Source organism: Seriola lalandi, unplaced genomic scaffold, assembly GCF_002814215.2.
Source record: "Seriola lalandi dorsalis isolate HSWRI2012SDOR001 ecotype SW California unplaced genomic scaffold, Sedor1 jcf7180002054795, whole genome shotgun sequence".
NCBI classification, from domain to species: Eukaryota; Metazoa; Chordata; class Actinopteri; order Carangiformes; family Carangidae; genus Seriola; species Seriola lalandi.
In genome coordinates this window covers 1,950,894-1,967,681 of record NW_019525348.1, presented here as the reverse complement: position 1 = coordinate 1,967,681, position 16,788 = coordinate 1,950,894, and the positions used below count along the sequence as shown (strand labels likewise).

The following is a 16,788-nucleotide window of genomic DNA, read 5'->3' as shown; positions in this document are numbered from 1 at the left end:
TAAAATTTCTGTGCACTCATTCACATTTACTTATGACTGTGTGTGTATATATGTGTGTGTCTATATGCATGACCACTCCCACCAAGCAGCAGATGGGCGTGGCAGGGAGAGGCAAAGGGAGCCCACGTCTACTCTGGAGGTGCCAGACCAGCAGAGGACGCCTGCCCATCACATACGATCACGCTCAGTCTCCCCACACCGGGAGGAGCAGGGGCGCATCCGGTCGCGGCCACCCAACGTTCCCGCCCAGAGGTGAGGGTTGGTTGGAGGTCGGTGACAAGATTTTATTACAAGGGGCAACGTGAGACATAGAATGATACTCCTGATGTTTTAAGTGTGACCCACTCACCCCATATGAGCCTGAAAAATTGCCTTCAAAACATTTATAATCATAGTTTTGGGGTAACACACTGCTTCAGACTTTTTGCTCACTTCTGTGACAGTTATGTGTAAGGACTGAGATGGAAGACCATACACAATTTAAGATCATTTACTGTGGTGGGTGGCATCACCTCATCTCTGATAATGATTTCTATTATCATCCTGAGGAGAAAACACTGGTCACTTGTAATAGGTAAAATCAACATGGTAGCTAGTGAGAAGAGGAATGAGAGAGTTTGTTGGAAGGCAGCAAATGGTCCATCTACTAATGAAATGTCTGTCTGATGCAGAACACACAGTCCTGCCAGCTCTGCTTTTACTGGCTCCGCTTTTACTGGCTGAGCCAAACGAGCCCCGCCAAGAGTCTGCTAAAACACCGCCTGACCACTAACCTGACATAAGTCTTTCTTTCTTTCTTTCTTTCTTTATTTATTTTCTTTCTCTCTTTCTTACTTTCAGGAGTTTGGATGATGAGCTTCCTCAAACTCGTCGTTCTCGCTCTCCGACCCGCTACTACGACCCTGCCAGAGGTCGCCACCAGGAGGAGGAGTACCTGGACGACAGGTGTGTGGCTCTGTTTGAGCACAGAGTTGTTTCCATTGTTTGTCAGAAAACTTTGTCTCTCACTGTATTTTTTCATGTGTTACAACGACCGCTTATCTGTGTGCGCATGAGACAGTAGATCTTCGTGCAAAGCTGTGTTTCTGCTGCAAAGAGATTTTGGTTTTACCTTAAAGTGTGAATGGTTGTCGTGAGCATAACTGAACTTTATTTTATCGGACATGTTCAGTTTCTTTTGTTTACCATTACTTTTTCTATTTCACTAAATTTCTGTTTTCTTTGGGCTTCATACCAAGTTTGGTGCAGTAGCTATTATCGTGAAAGTGACGGTAGAGCAGTGTTTAGACAAAAAGGCTTTGGTTGCAAAAATCTGTGGCATTTAATGTGCGTGCGTGCGTGCATGTGTGTGTGTGTTTGTGTGTGTGTGTGTGTGCGTGCGGGTGTCTCGTGTGTATAGCAATCAGCGACAGCCTCTCTTTCCTATTCACCCTCTTCTCTCCCTCTGCTCTTCTGGTTTTTTGACTGTTGTTAATTTCCTCATGTGTCATCCATCCCCATGGTAACGACAGTGAGATCATCATGATCCACCAGTCAATGCGAGGCAAAAGCGCTGAGTGCCTCCACACCAGGTAAACTAGCCAATCATGACGTGTTGTTTACATTTTGGTTCTGGATTTGGACTCTGGATCAGTTGTAGTTTTGTGTGTGTAGTGTTTTTAACATTAACATGATTGTCTCTCTATGAAAGTTAGTTTATAAAAGTTCCATCACTGATAATACAGTTTAGAAAGGGATGTACTTTATATGTAAAAATAATATATATTAAGCACACTTAAGTAGAGTTGCCCGTCTTGCAATGCTTTTTGACTTGCCTACCCTATCTGTGACTCTCAGCCCCAAGTGCGTTTTCTTTGACCAAAAACAAACAACAATCTTTAAAAGCTGGTTCCATTTTTTTAAAAAGCTGGAAATAATTCTTCAAATAGCTGGAAGCGAAAATGTGCATTTGTTGGGGACTATTTTGAGCCATGGTTGATCACACATTTAGTCGTCCTCTGAGGAATAAGACATATCAGGCTATGAACACACACAAAATTTATTAGTAGGATACATGTTATTGTTGGTTTTGGCTAAGGTCAGAAAAAATCATTTAGCTCCAGCAATAATTTCCGGTAAAATGGGATGGACTTTCTACTTTCTTAATAATGTAACCGTCAGTGTAAATGTCAGTTGTACTACTGCCTCAGATCCACAAGAGGACAGTGCAGGACCATGCTTGCATTCAAGCTGTGATTCTCAGCAGGCTGCTGTTCTACAACCAGACCGACAGCAGCTTGTTATTGTAGGGCTGGAAGCAGGACCAACTACTTGTCCAGCGCTTGTGTCAAAGACAGATCCATAAACATTCACTCTGGCCCTCCAGTACAAATCAGACTAGTCATTTATCTTTACCACTTAAAATGATTGAGAGGTCGTGTCTCTGCACTCTGTTCCCATATCCTGATACAGTTCAAGATATCAACACATTCATTGTTTATCACATGTACTGTAGTCACCTCCACTTGGGTCTTAGGTTGCTGTTGAAGCACACAGCCGGAGAGGTAAATGACCCTCTTGAGAGCACATCTGTATGTTCCATTAAAGCCAGATAAATATACTCTCCTTATACAACCACACCTCTCTGATAGAAACATAATAAGCCGGACACACTTTCTATTTGTACTGTCTATACACACGGATGTGTTTGAAGGAGGACAGTGTTTTTAAGTGTCAGCTGAGATGAGTGGCGGCTTTTGATGCTTGTATGCCTGTCATGCAGCTCTGTAGTTCTACTCAATTACACAAGCTTAGCCAGTGATTTTAAATAATCTATAACATGAAACCTGCCGTACTTTGATAGTACAATAAAAGTCTTACAGTAATTAAATCACCTAATGGGCCAAACAGATTTGATCATAACCTACAGTATCCTCAAATTAGCTAAATAATATACTATATAGTATAAAATCACTGGTTAAGTGGGATTTGTTTTGTTCTTTTTCCCTGTAGAATTTTTTCTGTCCAAACTCTTCCACATGCCTGCTTTTTTCTACTCTTCCATCTATTCCTCTCATTTTCCTACTTCTGTTTGCTGCATGCATTCTAACACCAGGAGATCTACTAGGCACAATAACACACTGCCACCTAAGATGCCACTTTTGTTCAACGGTATCCACAAACACACAAACAGGTAAGTCTACAGATAAGGGTTCAGTATGCTTCCAGAAGTCAAGATCCCACTGAAATCTCTTATTGTGCTAATATTGAAATATACGGCCCTGAACAGAGCCTTTTCACCATTATGTTGTTGTGCGGCTAACTTTATGTGTTTAAATAACTACGGCAGTAGATAATATTATATCATTTACTAAATATTTTTATTTTTAGCGGCCTTTAAAGTGATAGTTGGGTTTATTTGACGGGGGTTGTGTTACCTGCAGTAGATCCAGATCAGTGCGCTGCCAGTTAGGAGAGGCAGCAGGGAATACGGTACACAAGTAGAGGGATGTGTTACTGTGCACGGGGCCAGCAGAGAAAAGTGTTTTAGACACTTTTAAAGGACGTCCACTGAAATAATCCATATCCGTTGAAATTAATGCTTCATGTAGAATATCTTCTCATCAAAACAGCACTTTGCTTTGGTACTATACTTTGATATTGGATTGTTTTGGTGGGCGTCTTGAAAGTGTGTAAAACAGTTTTTTTCTGCTGGCCCCGTGCACAGCAGCACATCGCTCTACCTCTTTGCCGGTGCTCCTGGCTGCCTCTCCTAACTGGCAGCGTGCTGAACTGAATATGGTGAAGGTAACACACTGGCTATTCATGACTACCTCACACACCCCTACGTCAAATAACCCAAACTATCCATTTAAGGAACTCCCTTTCCCATCAGCCCTAGATGGGCTTCGCAGGCTAAATGTCAAGGCTCAGCAGAAGGGGTGAGTCCATGAGTCAAGAGGCAGTGAGCTCAGACATCTATAATAACAACAGGACGGAGAGGACACTAGAAAGTTGAAAAGACTAGAAGACTAAAGACTAAGAAGAGAGTGAGTTTTATGGATACGTTTCTGACACACTTCATGGGAGCTGTAGTTCTCCGAATGCTAAAAATAAATAGTTCACTAACTTAATCAAAACCACAAAGGTTTTAACATCAGCCAGTGCTGTAGTGCTGTAGTGTAGCTGCATTGAGTCACAGAATCTAATGGAACAGAGCCTAGCCGGGACTTCAGCTCTTTATTTCTGCTGTTGCAGTTGTAAACAAAACACAGTGCTGTGGTTGATGAAGTCATCCAAAACTGACCCAGAGTGATTTAATTCGTTATCAGCTTTTTCAACAGTGTAACATTTAGCTTCAGCCCACTGTTAGTGCACCCTGGTAGTCGTAAACTGCTACCCTGAAATTTTTATGTACCTTTGAATTTTTATCAAAGAAAGACATTTTCTGACACAGGCCGTTCATCTTTTGTACTAATGGTGTTAATGCGCTTCATGCTGATCTACTTTATGTCAATTATCCAACTATGATTCATTTAAATAGTTTTACAAATGAAAATGATAGGGACTTTCACTTCTGGAACCAGGGGTGTCCAACATACTGTAGCTCCTCCCACTTTGAAATTCTGCTTGATATTTAAGTTCAAACCCGACCACTTTCACACCTCTGTAAGGTGGGCGTGGCTATCGGACTGTCTGGTACTGTCCGGCCTTTCACATGCTGTTGGACAATCTGACAAGCACTTTGTTTAAAGCATACTGAGGCCTTTAGGCATTTTGTGCTGTTATTATGATTTTTCTCAACAAATGGAGAAGCAAATCATTTTGTTGTAGTTAAATTTTATTGATATTACATTTAGGATATCTGCAAAGCTGTACATATTTATAGTATAGACTGAGTCACACAACCTTTGAGTCTTCAGAGGACGTCTCTTAATGTGAGTATTTTCCACAGCAGCAGAGGCTTCACGGATTAGTTTTGATCTCAGCTTTCTTTCTTTTATTTTGTTTCATTTGCAAATGCATGCTGATTTTTTTTAAATCTTCGTCTTGTGACTAGCTCCACGCTGCCTGCATGTCGAAAGATGAGCTCTGTCACGGGATCGCAAGTAGTCATGGCAACACGCCATTCCATCACACACCGTGTTGTGATGTTCACAGATGAGGTGACAGTTAGGTAAGACACGCACGCACATGCATACGGATTATTATTATGATTAACGAGTAAACATGTGAGTGTAAGCCTTCCAGGCTGGGAGAAAAGTGCAGAGAGCACTCCATCCTTTGCCATGAGTCTATAATACTCCATCTCCATGACAACCATAACAATTTATAGACACTCCCATTCTTACACCAGCCAGTCAGTCATGATTCAGTTCTGCAGTTCAGACTAGCATCATGATTTTGGGAATCTAACCAGACTTTCTTTTACAAAGTTTTTTTCTGTTTGTCCATTGTTTTTTCTCTTTGTGTTTGTTTCTGTCCTCTCCTCCTGTCTCTTCTTCCTCTCCTCCTCCATTCCTCCATTGGATGGCATGTTGTGCTGTGGTGCCTCTAGTGATCTCCAGCCTTCTCTGGACAGGGTTAGGAGTGCTAGCGCCAACTGTCTGGCTCCAGACAATCATGCCCCCTCACCAGAGACTGAAAGGTACCAGCCTCTGTACCCACCTGTACCTCCCCCTGCAGTCCTCCTGTAGTTTCTTGCTCTCAACCTTTCCTGGTCGTTGTAGTTTTCTTTCCCCTCTGAATGGTCCCACACAGGCTGATGATTAAGCTTCCCCCTCCTCACTCTACTCACCCCCCTGCTGTACACTACTCTTCCAATCTGCGGTTCCACCTAGCAGCTCCTGTGCTTTGCCACTATCCTCAAGTTGCTTGTGAAAGTGCAACAATTTTTCAATATTGCAAAATTCAATGACATCTTCAACATGTCATTGACGTTTAGACACTAGAGATGTTCCGATTTATGCTTTTTACTGTACACCATGGTGAAACATTCTGATAGTAACAATACACACATTGCGGTATTATTTTTATAAACCACAAAGGAGCACTGTAGCTGTAGCTAATCTGCCAATGGCTTGTAAGAGCCCAATGTAATTGTGCCGCAGTCCATCGCTATCATGATGAAACATTCTGCCTTTTTAACACCCAGCTAACTCAAAATTTTAAAAGTCTTACAGAGATGTGCATTAGATCATACACTCTTACTTTGAAAGAATTAAAGAAAATCCTGCACATTAAGATTTTATTAATAAATTTTACCCATAACACCCAGCAGGGACCCAAAAAAAAGTAATTACAAGTGATCAACAGTGTGCAGAATTCATTGGTTCTTTCACAACTATTAACACAAAGAAATCAGAACAGGTATGATCACATCTTCAGTAGCATAGAATCAATTCAACCAGTCTTTCTTAAACTTGTTTTTGTTTGTGCACACCTTACCAAAAGCTCTTTATTACCCAACATCCTTTATCCTGCTTAGCTTCACACAATCCAGTCATCAACACAACTACATTTTTAAAAATTATTTGTCAGCTTCACTTCTCAGTAATACTAGCATAACCATTTCCAGTCTCACCAAAATAAGTTTATTAAGACTGAGATTTGAGATCAACTTTCTTGATCAACCTTTACCACCACAATGTAAAAATACCTTGACGATTAGGTTCGGCTTTACGTGAGTCTGGCTACTCACATACCATACAGTGGCGAGAAAAAATAACCATTTGGAATTACCTGCATTTATGTCTTAAAACATGGTGAGATCTTCATCTCAGTTACAATCACAATTTGAACTAATAACACACAAATCATTGTGTTGTTCTTGTCCATACTGAAGACCATTCAAACATTCACAGTGGAGGTGAACCTCTTGGCTCATGGCATTAACAAAAGCTGGAGTCAGGAGTATCAAACCTGGAGTCCAATCAATGTAGCAAAAGTGAAGGTGTGGGTTAGAGACACTTTCACATATAAAAAACACTCAAACATTTTGAGTTGCTACTCACAAGAAACATCTGCTGATGTGAACCACGCAATATATATTTTTTGGACATTTTAGGCGTTTACTGGATAGAGACAGTGACGACAGACAGGAAATATTGGGAAGAGAGTAAGGGAATGACATACAGCAAATGGTCCAGCCGGCTGGGAATCAAACCGGAGACTTGCGGCTCAGGGCATTTGGAATGCGCCGTAACCATTCAGCCATCAGTCTACAGTCAGACAAACTATTTATGAATAGAGATGATTTAGTTCTGTGGCTACTCTCCTTAGAGGTGGGCGCCCAGCTAAGATGACTCCAAAGGCTCATCAGTTCAGTAACAAAGAACCTCAGATTAACAGCTAAAGGCTTAAAGGATCATTGGAGATGGTTAGCGTCTCTGCTCATGAGTCTATCATACATATGTTGCATGATGTCGATGGCAAGACACCATGGAGGATGCCACTGCTCTGTAAAAAACCTCACTATGTGCCTGACGCTGGCTAAAGAGCGCCTTCACAGTCCACAGTACTACTGGGAAAATATTTTATGGACTGATGGAACTAAAGATGAATTGTTTGTAAGTAACATTCAGTACTACCAAAATGAAAACATGGCGGGGGGATTGGGGGCTGCTATATCGGCCCTGGTCCTGGACAGCCCGCCCTCATCAAGGGGGAAATCAATACCCAATTGTAACAAGGTATCTTACAGGATAATGTAAGGGTGGCTTTCCACCTGCTGATCCTCACTAGAAGTTGGGTGATGCAGCAGTGACCCTTAACATCAAAGTAAATGTACTACACAATGACTTCCAACAAAAATACGTCTTTTTCAGTAGCCCAGACTCGGAAGATTGTAATTGTTTGTGTGCTATTAGCTTAAGCACATTGTGTTTGCCTAAACTTATAACTGAGATGAAGATCAGATCACATTTTATGAACAATGAATGCAGAAAACCAGCTCATTCTAAAGGGTTCACTTACTTCTTCTTGCCACTGTGTACATTGCTGTAATTATTCATGTGGTCCATACTGGCCATAAAGTGATACCTCCATGGTGTGATGACACTGTAAACCATGGGCATCAGAATCCACAGTCCTTGATTCATTCAGTGGTTATATGGAAGTCACATGTACTGTAGGTTTACTTGTGGTGTTTTGTTCTGGCAACAAATCTGCAACTATGTGACTGCCGGGGCATTGTTGAGTGTTTCTAGCTCAAGAAAACACAAAAAGAGACTTTGTTAGCCACATATTTCCCTCAGGAGTTGGTGGAGACCAAAACAGAGCTAAAGCTAGTGTTGCTTTGTGTCTGTTGATGTGGAAATGGACAACAGTTTGCTACCAAGTTCACCACATCAACTTTATCTGAAAAAAAAAAAAAATTATATGTCAATGGTGTGTTAACAGTTTGTTTCACTGCACCCAAGTGGTCAATAAATACCTGATGGCAGGCCAAATGTGCATGCCTAATAACAGAATAGCATGGCTTCTGATTTTCTAATGGCTTGCTGGTTTGGTCATATGGGTGATATATTCTGTATGTGTACACATAGAAAATCTTTGTCACATTCCCTGCCCCGGAGACGTCCGGCAAGTCCCAGGATTCTTATTCAACATGCTTCCCCTGAAGATGACAGGTATCCTTTTGTGGACACCCCACTGTTCCCACACCACTTCCTCCTAGAGCTTGACTAGTGCCTTAAAATCTGACGACATTACTGTAAAACCTTGTTTTTCGTAAGTTTTTTGTTGAATTATGAGAGGAGAAAGACTTTTTCTCAATGTATCACCAATTCCCTGGTTTTTTTCTGTAATGTAAGGAAACACATTCTCTCAAACCTGACTGAAACACTCCTGGTTCTGTTAGGTCTTATTGGGTTCAGGCAGATGTCAAGCTCTACTTTGTATTTGAAGCTAACACTAATCTCTTTACAGAGTTCTGATATCTTTGTGAATAGCTGGTAGTGAGCTTGCAACTTAAACTTTTCCAACTCTCTATTCTGATAGAGGTGTAGTGTGTGACTTTATCTTGTATCATATAAAACAAATATTAAACATTTTCTAGCACCTTCACATAAATAGTTCAACATTTTGGGAAATATATAAGTGTATATTATACACTCACAAAGCACTTTATTAGGAACATTCATATACAAGCTTACTCATGCAACTATCCAATCAGCCAAACGTGTGGCAGCAGTGCAGCACATAAAATCCTGTAGTGAGCAGAAAAGCATCTCAGAGTGAACAACACGTCCAACCTTGAGGTGGGTGAGCTACAACAGAAGAAGAACACGTCGGGTTGCGGTTCTGCCAGCCAAGAATATAAATCTGAGGCACAGGCTCATCAACACTAGACAGTTGAACACTGGAAAAAACATAGCTTGGTCTGATGAAACTAGATTTTGTATGGTCAGAATTGGCGCCAAAAGCATGAATCCATGGACTTAACCTGCCTTTTGTCAACAGTCCAGGCTGCTGGTGGTGGTGTGATGGTGTGGGGAATGTTTTCTTCTTAATACCAGTACCAATTATGGTCTGAATTTCTCAGTCTCTCTGAGTATTATTGCTGACCATGTTCATCCCTTCATGACCACAGTTCACCATCTTCTAATGGCTCCCTCCAGCAGGATCATGCTCCATGCCACAAACTGGTTTCATTAACATGACAGTGAGTTCAGTGAACTTCAGTGGTTTGTGATGCAATAATGTCAACATGGAAAGTTTTAATATCATGAGACTGTTTTCATAACAAAGGGAGGAACTACCCAGTATTTGTATGGTGTTTTTAATAAAGTGCTTGGTGAGTGTTACAGCCATGAGACTGTTATTTTAGCATAAAGATTTGACACAAAGTAAAAGCAAACCTGGCTCTGTCCAAAGGTATGGATTAAAAAAAACCATGTGACATGTTAACTAATGAGCTTTCAAGGTGCAGGGAGGCTAATTTTGTTACTTGAAACAAGCCAGGTTAGCTGTTTCCCCCATATTTCAAGTCTTTATGCTAGGCTATGCTAATGTCTTCTGGCTGTAGCTTCATATTTAACAGGTAGGAGTGATATCAGTCCTCTCATCGAGAAACCAAGAAAGCGTATTTCCCAAAATGTTCAACTTGCTTCTAATTTAAATTATAATTTACTTGAAACCAACTGCAGGGTTTCACTTAATTTCTTAATAAATACAAGATGGAATCATAAGCTATCCATGGCACTTTTTGCACTTTGGCTCCCTGTTGTAAACTGTGTGGTGATGAATGAGCTGGACACAGTGAGAGTGAATGTAATACACAATGAAGAACCTGTCAAGTTCTACTTTGTTTCATAATTTGTCACTCACATTGTGTGAACGGTTGCTTGTGGCTTTTAATGTGTGGGTGGTGTTGTTTCTGGTTTATAGTTTGATGCTAAGAGTTTTAGCCACAGGCTTTGGTCGTGGTTGTTGTTGCAGTTTTTGTCCTGTTGCTTTTCTTCCTCCTTCCTTCCTGGTTTTTAGTGGTCAGTTTGTGCTCTCGTGAACTTTTGGTAGTTTTTATTGGTTATGGTGTGAAATCCTGCTTCCTGCAGTCTTTCCAAGTGTACTTTGTGTTCAGGGAATTTGCATCTGCAGCTTCTGTGTGCTCACCTTCTCCTCTCAGCCTCTAAGTCTCTTTTTTTCAAGGCTTAGTACTGAGCAGTGACTAAGAATTTTAAATCTTAAGTGTGACTATATGTGTGTGTGTGTGTGTGTGTGTGTGTGCGTGTGTGTGTGCGCGCGTGTCTGTCTGTGTGTGTGTGTGTGTGTGTGTGTGTGTGTGTGTGTGTGTGTGTGTCTGGTGATGCATGTATCATCTTTGTCATCTTCATGTCCGTGAATGGAGAATATGGATGCTACTTCCCACCCAAGAGACTTTAATTCACCTCAGTACAAAGAAGAGGTACACACGCACTTATGTGCACACACACACAGGCTCACTTACAGATGAAGCATGATTATGTGACACCCCTTATTCATATAACCGTCATACCATGCATCACAGCATGCCTTCTATTCCCTGTTTTCCAGATCATAAACTTATAAGGCCACTGACAGCCCCCTGACAGAGTCAGATCCCTCTAAATCGAAATGATTTATCCTCCATCGTGCTCTCTTCCATCCTATCATCCACCCATTCATCTTTTTTTTTTCCTGTTCTATGTTGCTCACTTTGCCCATCCACCATTCTCCAGACAGCCTCGGACCCTGGAAACTCCTGAATGTCACACTCTTGGCAGGAAGCTCTCTGACAGTGGCAGGTAAGGCATGTACTGTAGGCCAGCACATGTCGAATGGTGGCGTGTGAGCTCACTGACAGGATGAGCTTGAAATTACGTAACCAGACAATCATGCTTTTAATTGTCTATCACTTAAAGCTTCTCAAATCCAGTCACCGGTTTGCAGAAGAAGCCTTCTCATTTTGGAGTTAGTATTAGATTATCGTAGGTTTTCTGGCCTTTTACATAGACACAGAATCAATCATGGACCTTGTTTGATTTGAAAAGTAAATGTTAACTACATTAATTGTTAGTAACCGGTTTGATGACGTTGTAAGATATCTCCTCGGTCCTCTATAAATGCACATTGTTTTGTGTGGAGGTGACCTGATTGTATGACTCTGCTGTCATCCAGTGACCTGCAGTCACATTATAGTACATAAGCTTTATAAAACAGCACACATTCAAAATGGATTTTTAAGCGCTCCTTGTGGACCTTGAAGGCATCAAAAGAATTCTGTCCATTACGTACATGATGTTTTAATCTTTTATCCTAAAAGTATGTTAATATATCATTTGGTTGGAAATGGTTGGATGTTCAGATACTGGTCCTTCAATAAGCCTTTTAAAGTAGCTCAAGCCATTTTCACATTTTTACACATTGTGAAATTTAAAGGTCCCATATTGTATAAAGGTAGATGTCCATGTCCTTTTTGATTATACGGCAGGTCTAGGTTTTGTATTAATACTGTGAAAGTATCAAAGCCTCAGTCCACAGAGAAATTCACACAGCCTGTATTCAGAAACTGAGCCTTAAAACCAGCCATCAGGACTTCTGTAACTTTGTGATGTCACTAACTATACAGTCACTGACAACAGCCATGCCCCAAGAGCCTGTCTTCTGATTGGCTCACCAACCTGTTGTTACTAGAGCTCCAGAGAGAAGCCTGAGAGAGGAGATGTTAAACTACACTGAGATGGTTTTTGGTTCTTAAAACCACAAAACTGTATATCTTCTTATGGATCAACACTTCAAATGAAACACAGGAGAAGTGTAAAATATGGGACCTTTGATGTATGATTCATGATTCATTTGACACTTTTTGGATTACCTTTTATTTTCTTATTTATTTGTTTATTTTCTTTCTTCTTTCTGTTGCTTTTTTTCCTCGACCCCATCTTTCTTACCCCTCTTGTTCTTGCACGCTGCTGCTCACACATTGTGTTGCTTTGGCTTTGGGTTTGTATGAAACTTCACATGACTGCGCATTTGTGTGTGTATGCACTAGAATCAAGCCCACCTCCATATTAAGGGGCTCCCGAGGAAAGAAGGCCCCACGTCAGGGCCTTGGTAAGGGGATTCCCTTTGAATCATTGCCCCCTCTGTGACCCAGAGACACAGAGGCAGATCCCCTTCATTTCCTGTAGATACTGTCGAACACGGCTGCTCTTTCACTCCTACATATCTTTGTCAGTTTGTGTGCGAGTGTGTTTGTGCCACAACACAGCCTCCGATGCTGCTGCTCCTCTGTGTTTGTGTATGTACTGTTCAGTATATGTGTTATGTGGACATTTAAAGTTCATTGTTTATCAGTGTAATTCTGTAATTTTCTCGGTGTATGTGAGTGTTGTGTTCAGATTTTTTGTGTTAACTGCCTGTTTTGCATATATCAGCCCGTCTGGGCAATCTTCAGTCAGTATCTTACAATGTTTAATGGGCTAATTTGTAAAACACAAGGGTAAAGAGATCAGTAATTACTACATTTGGCACCAGTCATTATATTCTCTTGCCCTGCTATGAGTCGATGGCCAGGAAAATAACAATTAGGGCCTATAAATAATAATAATATTTATTATAATATAATAATAATATTTTTAGGTCATAGCGTGATACACAATATATATCTCGATATTTTGAAATCTCCACAAAGCACTTTATAAATGTGCGATTAAACCTTTTGATGCATAAATCCCATCAGTATGACGATTCTTGTCCCTGCAACATTTGTCTGTTTTGAAACCCTCATGTTTACTGTTTATTCATTAGTGGTTTCGATTGGAACAATTTTAAATTTGCATGCACAGAGGTGGGACAACCAAGTTGGATTTGACCCTTAACAAAAACAGAACTATTAGCAACAAAAAAAAGTGCATCAACAAGAATCACAGAGACACAACGTTTAACCCTTAAGGCTTAAATGTATGCATAATTGCGTGGTCACCTTGAGTGACAGGTGGGTAAGCGTATGTTTGACACAAACCAGCATGCAGCTCCACACATGCCCCTCCTTTCTATCCATTTTTTGGATCTGCGTGGAGTTAGGGGCGGAGTCAGGCACTGCCAAGATGGCTCTGAGCTTCAACAAACCTATGGGTGATGTCACAGAGTCGCCGTCCATCTTTATTTACATGTATGGTATAAAATGACTTTTTTCGCTCTCTCCAGTTTCGCGCCAGATACAAAAACACACACACACACACCTCACGTATATCACACACACACACATCCAGAGAGAGAGTTTTCAGGAGTCAGCCATAGGTTCATTCTGGCAGCTTAAAAACAGTTACATCATGATTTATACTTGATGTTTGTGACATATTCAGTTACTACATTGCACGTGGAACAAGCAATACATCGAGTATATTCGTTATATCGCCCACCCCTAATAGCAATTTTGAATAGAATTGTTTTATAGTAGAACTGTTGATGTAATTCATTTTTTTTATTATTTCATACTTAACAGAATGATATAAATGCAAAGTATTATTTAGGGACTTATTATATAAGAGAATGCAAGTACTCTGGAGTGACGTGCCAAAACATTAGACACTGCCCACTAACAGGTTCATTCACAGTGAAATAGAAAACCACGGTTTTCATGAATAGCCCTTGTTCTCAGCTCTTTTGTGAGAGTGGATCCCAGTGAATGAATGTCTGCAGAAATGGTTGGACTGGTGCTTTAAAGGCCCTCACCTTCTCTCCGTGTTCCTCCTCTAAATCTTGATTTACTCTTTTTTTGGCCACAGGATCCCTGACTTTCAAACCCTGAACAAACTGCACTTTGCTTAACTCTGTGAATGTGTTGTTGCCACTGATTTTTCACCAAAATATTGTCTTTCATTTCCACAACTGATGCTTTTTACTGCAGCCGCATTCTGTTAATTCATTTCTTTAATGCAGCTTTATGTTTGATGTTACTCATCTTAAGACGAGATATGAAGCGACACCAGGTTCCACTTTTTGTTTACCTTCAGATCAATCCCAACCACTTGTAATGTTATTGTGTGAAAACTGGCCAGTCAGAGCACGGTGCTGCAGTGCACACCTGCGACCATAAACATATTGACTTTAATGTCGTTTTCTCTCCTTTTTATTCTCATTCTTTTCATCCTTGATTTTTTTTTTTTTTTCATTCTTCTTCTTTCCTCTCCCCTCTTCAACCCTCTGCTTCACTTTCATGTTATTTCGTGTTAGGGGCCACCTCCAAGGTGGTGCGTCTCTTTCCTCCTCAGTGACGTCCTCCTCAGCCCGCAGAGTGAGGCAACTCCCACAGCTTCCCCCCAAGAGCAGCACTGTAGAACAAGGTACAGAATATGTTGATGATTATTGTGTGTGTGCGTGTGTGTGTGCGTGTGTGTGTGTGTGTGTGTGTGTGTGTGTGTGTGCGTGCGTGTGTGTGTTTGTGGGTCTGCAGAACCGAATCATGCTTGAAAATGTTGCAGTCTTAGAGAGGGATATTTAATACTAGTATCCACCATAATGAGCCAATAAGTGAGATACTGAACTCCCAGGCTTGAGGCAAAGGTACCTGGCATCCATAAAGACATCACAGGTGCAATTAGAGATGTTTCCTTCTGATTCCAATACCTGAACTTTGTGTATTTTTTAACAGCTGTAGACTACTAATCCTGTGTGGATGTGATATGATTGCTGTCATTGTATGGTATGGCTCAGGTTAAACCCTTTGTAAACTCTGAATAGATACATGCCATAGAATCTCTCTCATATCATCTAATTGCCACAGAAAAATAAATAAATATAGGAAAAAATTACATTTCCTACAGTTGTCTGAACACCAGTGCCACCTCCGGAAATGAAAGCCTAAAGCTCTAACCTAAAGCCTAGCACGTTACACATCAGTCAATCTTCGCCGCTCTAAAGCAGTAGTTTCCAGTGTCTGCACAGCGCAACTTCCTGTGTAGGTTACTGTTTAAGAGCAGCAAAGAATTGATTTCCAGGAAAACTGCTGCTTTATTCAAGTGTGAAACTATAAAGTTTATTAATAAATTAAGGGGTATCAGATTGGTGCATAGACTAGCACTACTCGCCGATACCTGATAAAGTATTTAAGGCAGTATCAGAGGCGTTTACGATACTAATATCGGTATCCGGACAACAGTGTTGATGCTCTGTACCTGGACTGATGCAGTGCCATCTAGACAGACATTCTCAGTACACTTAGTGCTCATGTCAAACTCCCATGCCCAAGTCTTCAGACTACACATGCTTTACCATGTGAATCATTCTCTGATATTTACAGTTGTGGTGAGGGAAGCAGGAGGATGACCAATCAGATCAGTGGAACCCCCCTTTAAATTAGAAATTTATACTCTGTACATTATCCACAGTGGAAATCTAAAGCCTGAACATGAACCTAACCAAAGGGTGCTTTGGCTGCTTGACGGATTAAACCTAGCAAACTGGCCATTAACTCACCATTCCGCAACACTTGAGCTGTAGAACTAGGGCTGGGCGATAATTCAGTATTATTCATTTATCACCTTTCAGCAGAATTATACGTTTATGACCTTGTCATGTTATCTTTCTACAAATGCATATCATCTTTTCTCCAAATTAATAAACAAAATGAGTGAATAGTTTATTCTTTTGTGAAGCACTACATCTGAACACTGATCTGAACATCACTTATATTTATTTTTTAAACATAATTATGTCACTTCCTGTGTGACACCAGTGCCCCCAGACCAAACCACTGGCAGCATGGGAATGTAATTCTTTTGCAGTTGTGTATTTTTTAGGCTTTTGATAACATTTTAGTTATTCATTTGTCTATTTATTTATACAGTTTTAATAGTATATTCTTTTATTCTTTGTTTATTTTCTGGATTTCCTTTTTATACCTTACTTTTATTTCTGGTGACTTATTTTATTTTCTACTGTTTTTTTCTGGTTTTACTCACTTCAGTAAATCTCCTCTGCTTTAGCATTTTATTTTTTTTCTATCTGTATCTTTTTTTTTGGTGTTTCCTCAGTGCAAACGTATAAGATTCATTTATCATTATTGCTCTATTGCTTTACTTAATTCACAGTTTAATTCATAGTATATTGTGTTTGTTGGATTATGTGTGTGTGTGTGTGTGTGTGTTTCTGTGTGTGTGTGTGTGTGTGTGTGTGTGTGTGTATGTGTATAGCCCTGGTAGCAGAGGAGCGTGTCCGTCAGCTCCAGATTAGGGTTCACTCCAACCGGGTGTCAGCTGCCACCACCTCCAGCCAACAGGACCTGGACAGAGCCCTCAAGAACAAACGGGAGGTGTGCCAGAACTTTTTTTTTATTTTTTTGGTTTC

At 40.6% G+C, this 16,788-nt stretch overlaps 1 protein-coding gene across 4 annotated transcripts in view; it reads left to right on the top strand.

The window, feature by feature from the left end:
- rims1a (regulating synaptic membrane exocytosis 1a) overlaps positions 1 to 16,788 on the top strand; it is a 107,864-nt gene that overhangs the window by 81,678 nt on the left and 9,398 nt on the right. For 3 of the 4 annotated variants that reach the window (XM_087179142.1, XM_087179140.1, XM_087179141.1), the window contains 4 exons: positions 90 to 252; positions 841 to 945; positions 14,677 to 14,786; positions 16,635 to 16,753. In XM_087179142.1, the coding sequence (XP_087035268.1) occupies positions 90 to 252; positions 841 to 945; positions 14,677 to 14,786; positions 16,635 to 16,753 (497 nt within the window). Of the gene's footprint in view, positions 1 to 89; positions 253 to 840; positions 946 to 1,511; positions 1,572 to 3,094; positions 3,173 to 5,038; positions 5,156 to 5,536; positions 5,627 to 8,525; positions 8,610 to 10,828; positions 10,886 to 11,177; positions 11,244 to 14,676; positions 14,787 to 16,634; positions 16,754 to 16,788 lie in introns of all 4 variants that reach the window. The other variant, XM_087179143.1, reaches the window with a different exon arrangement.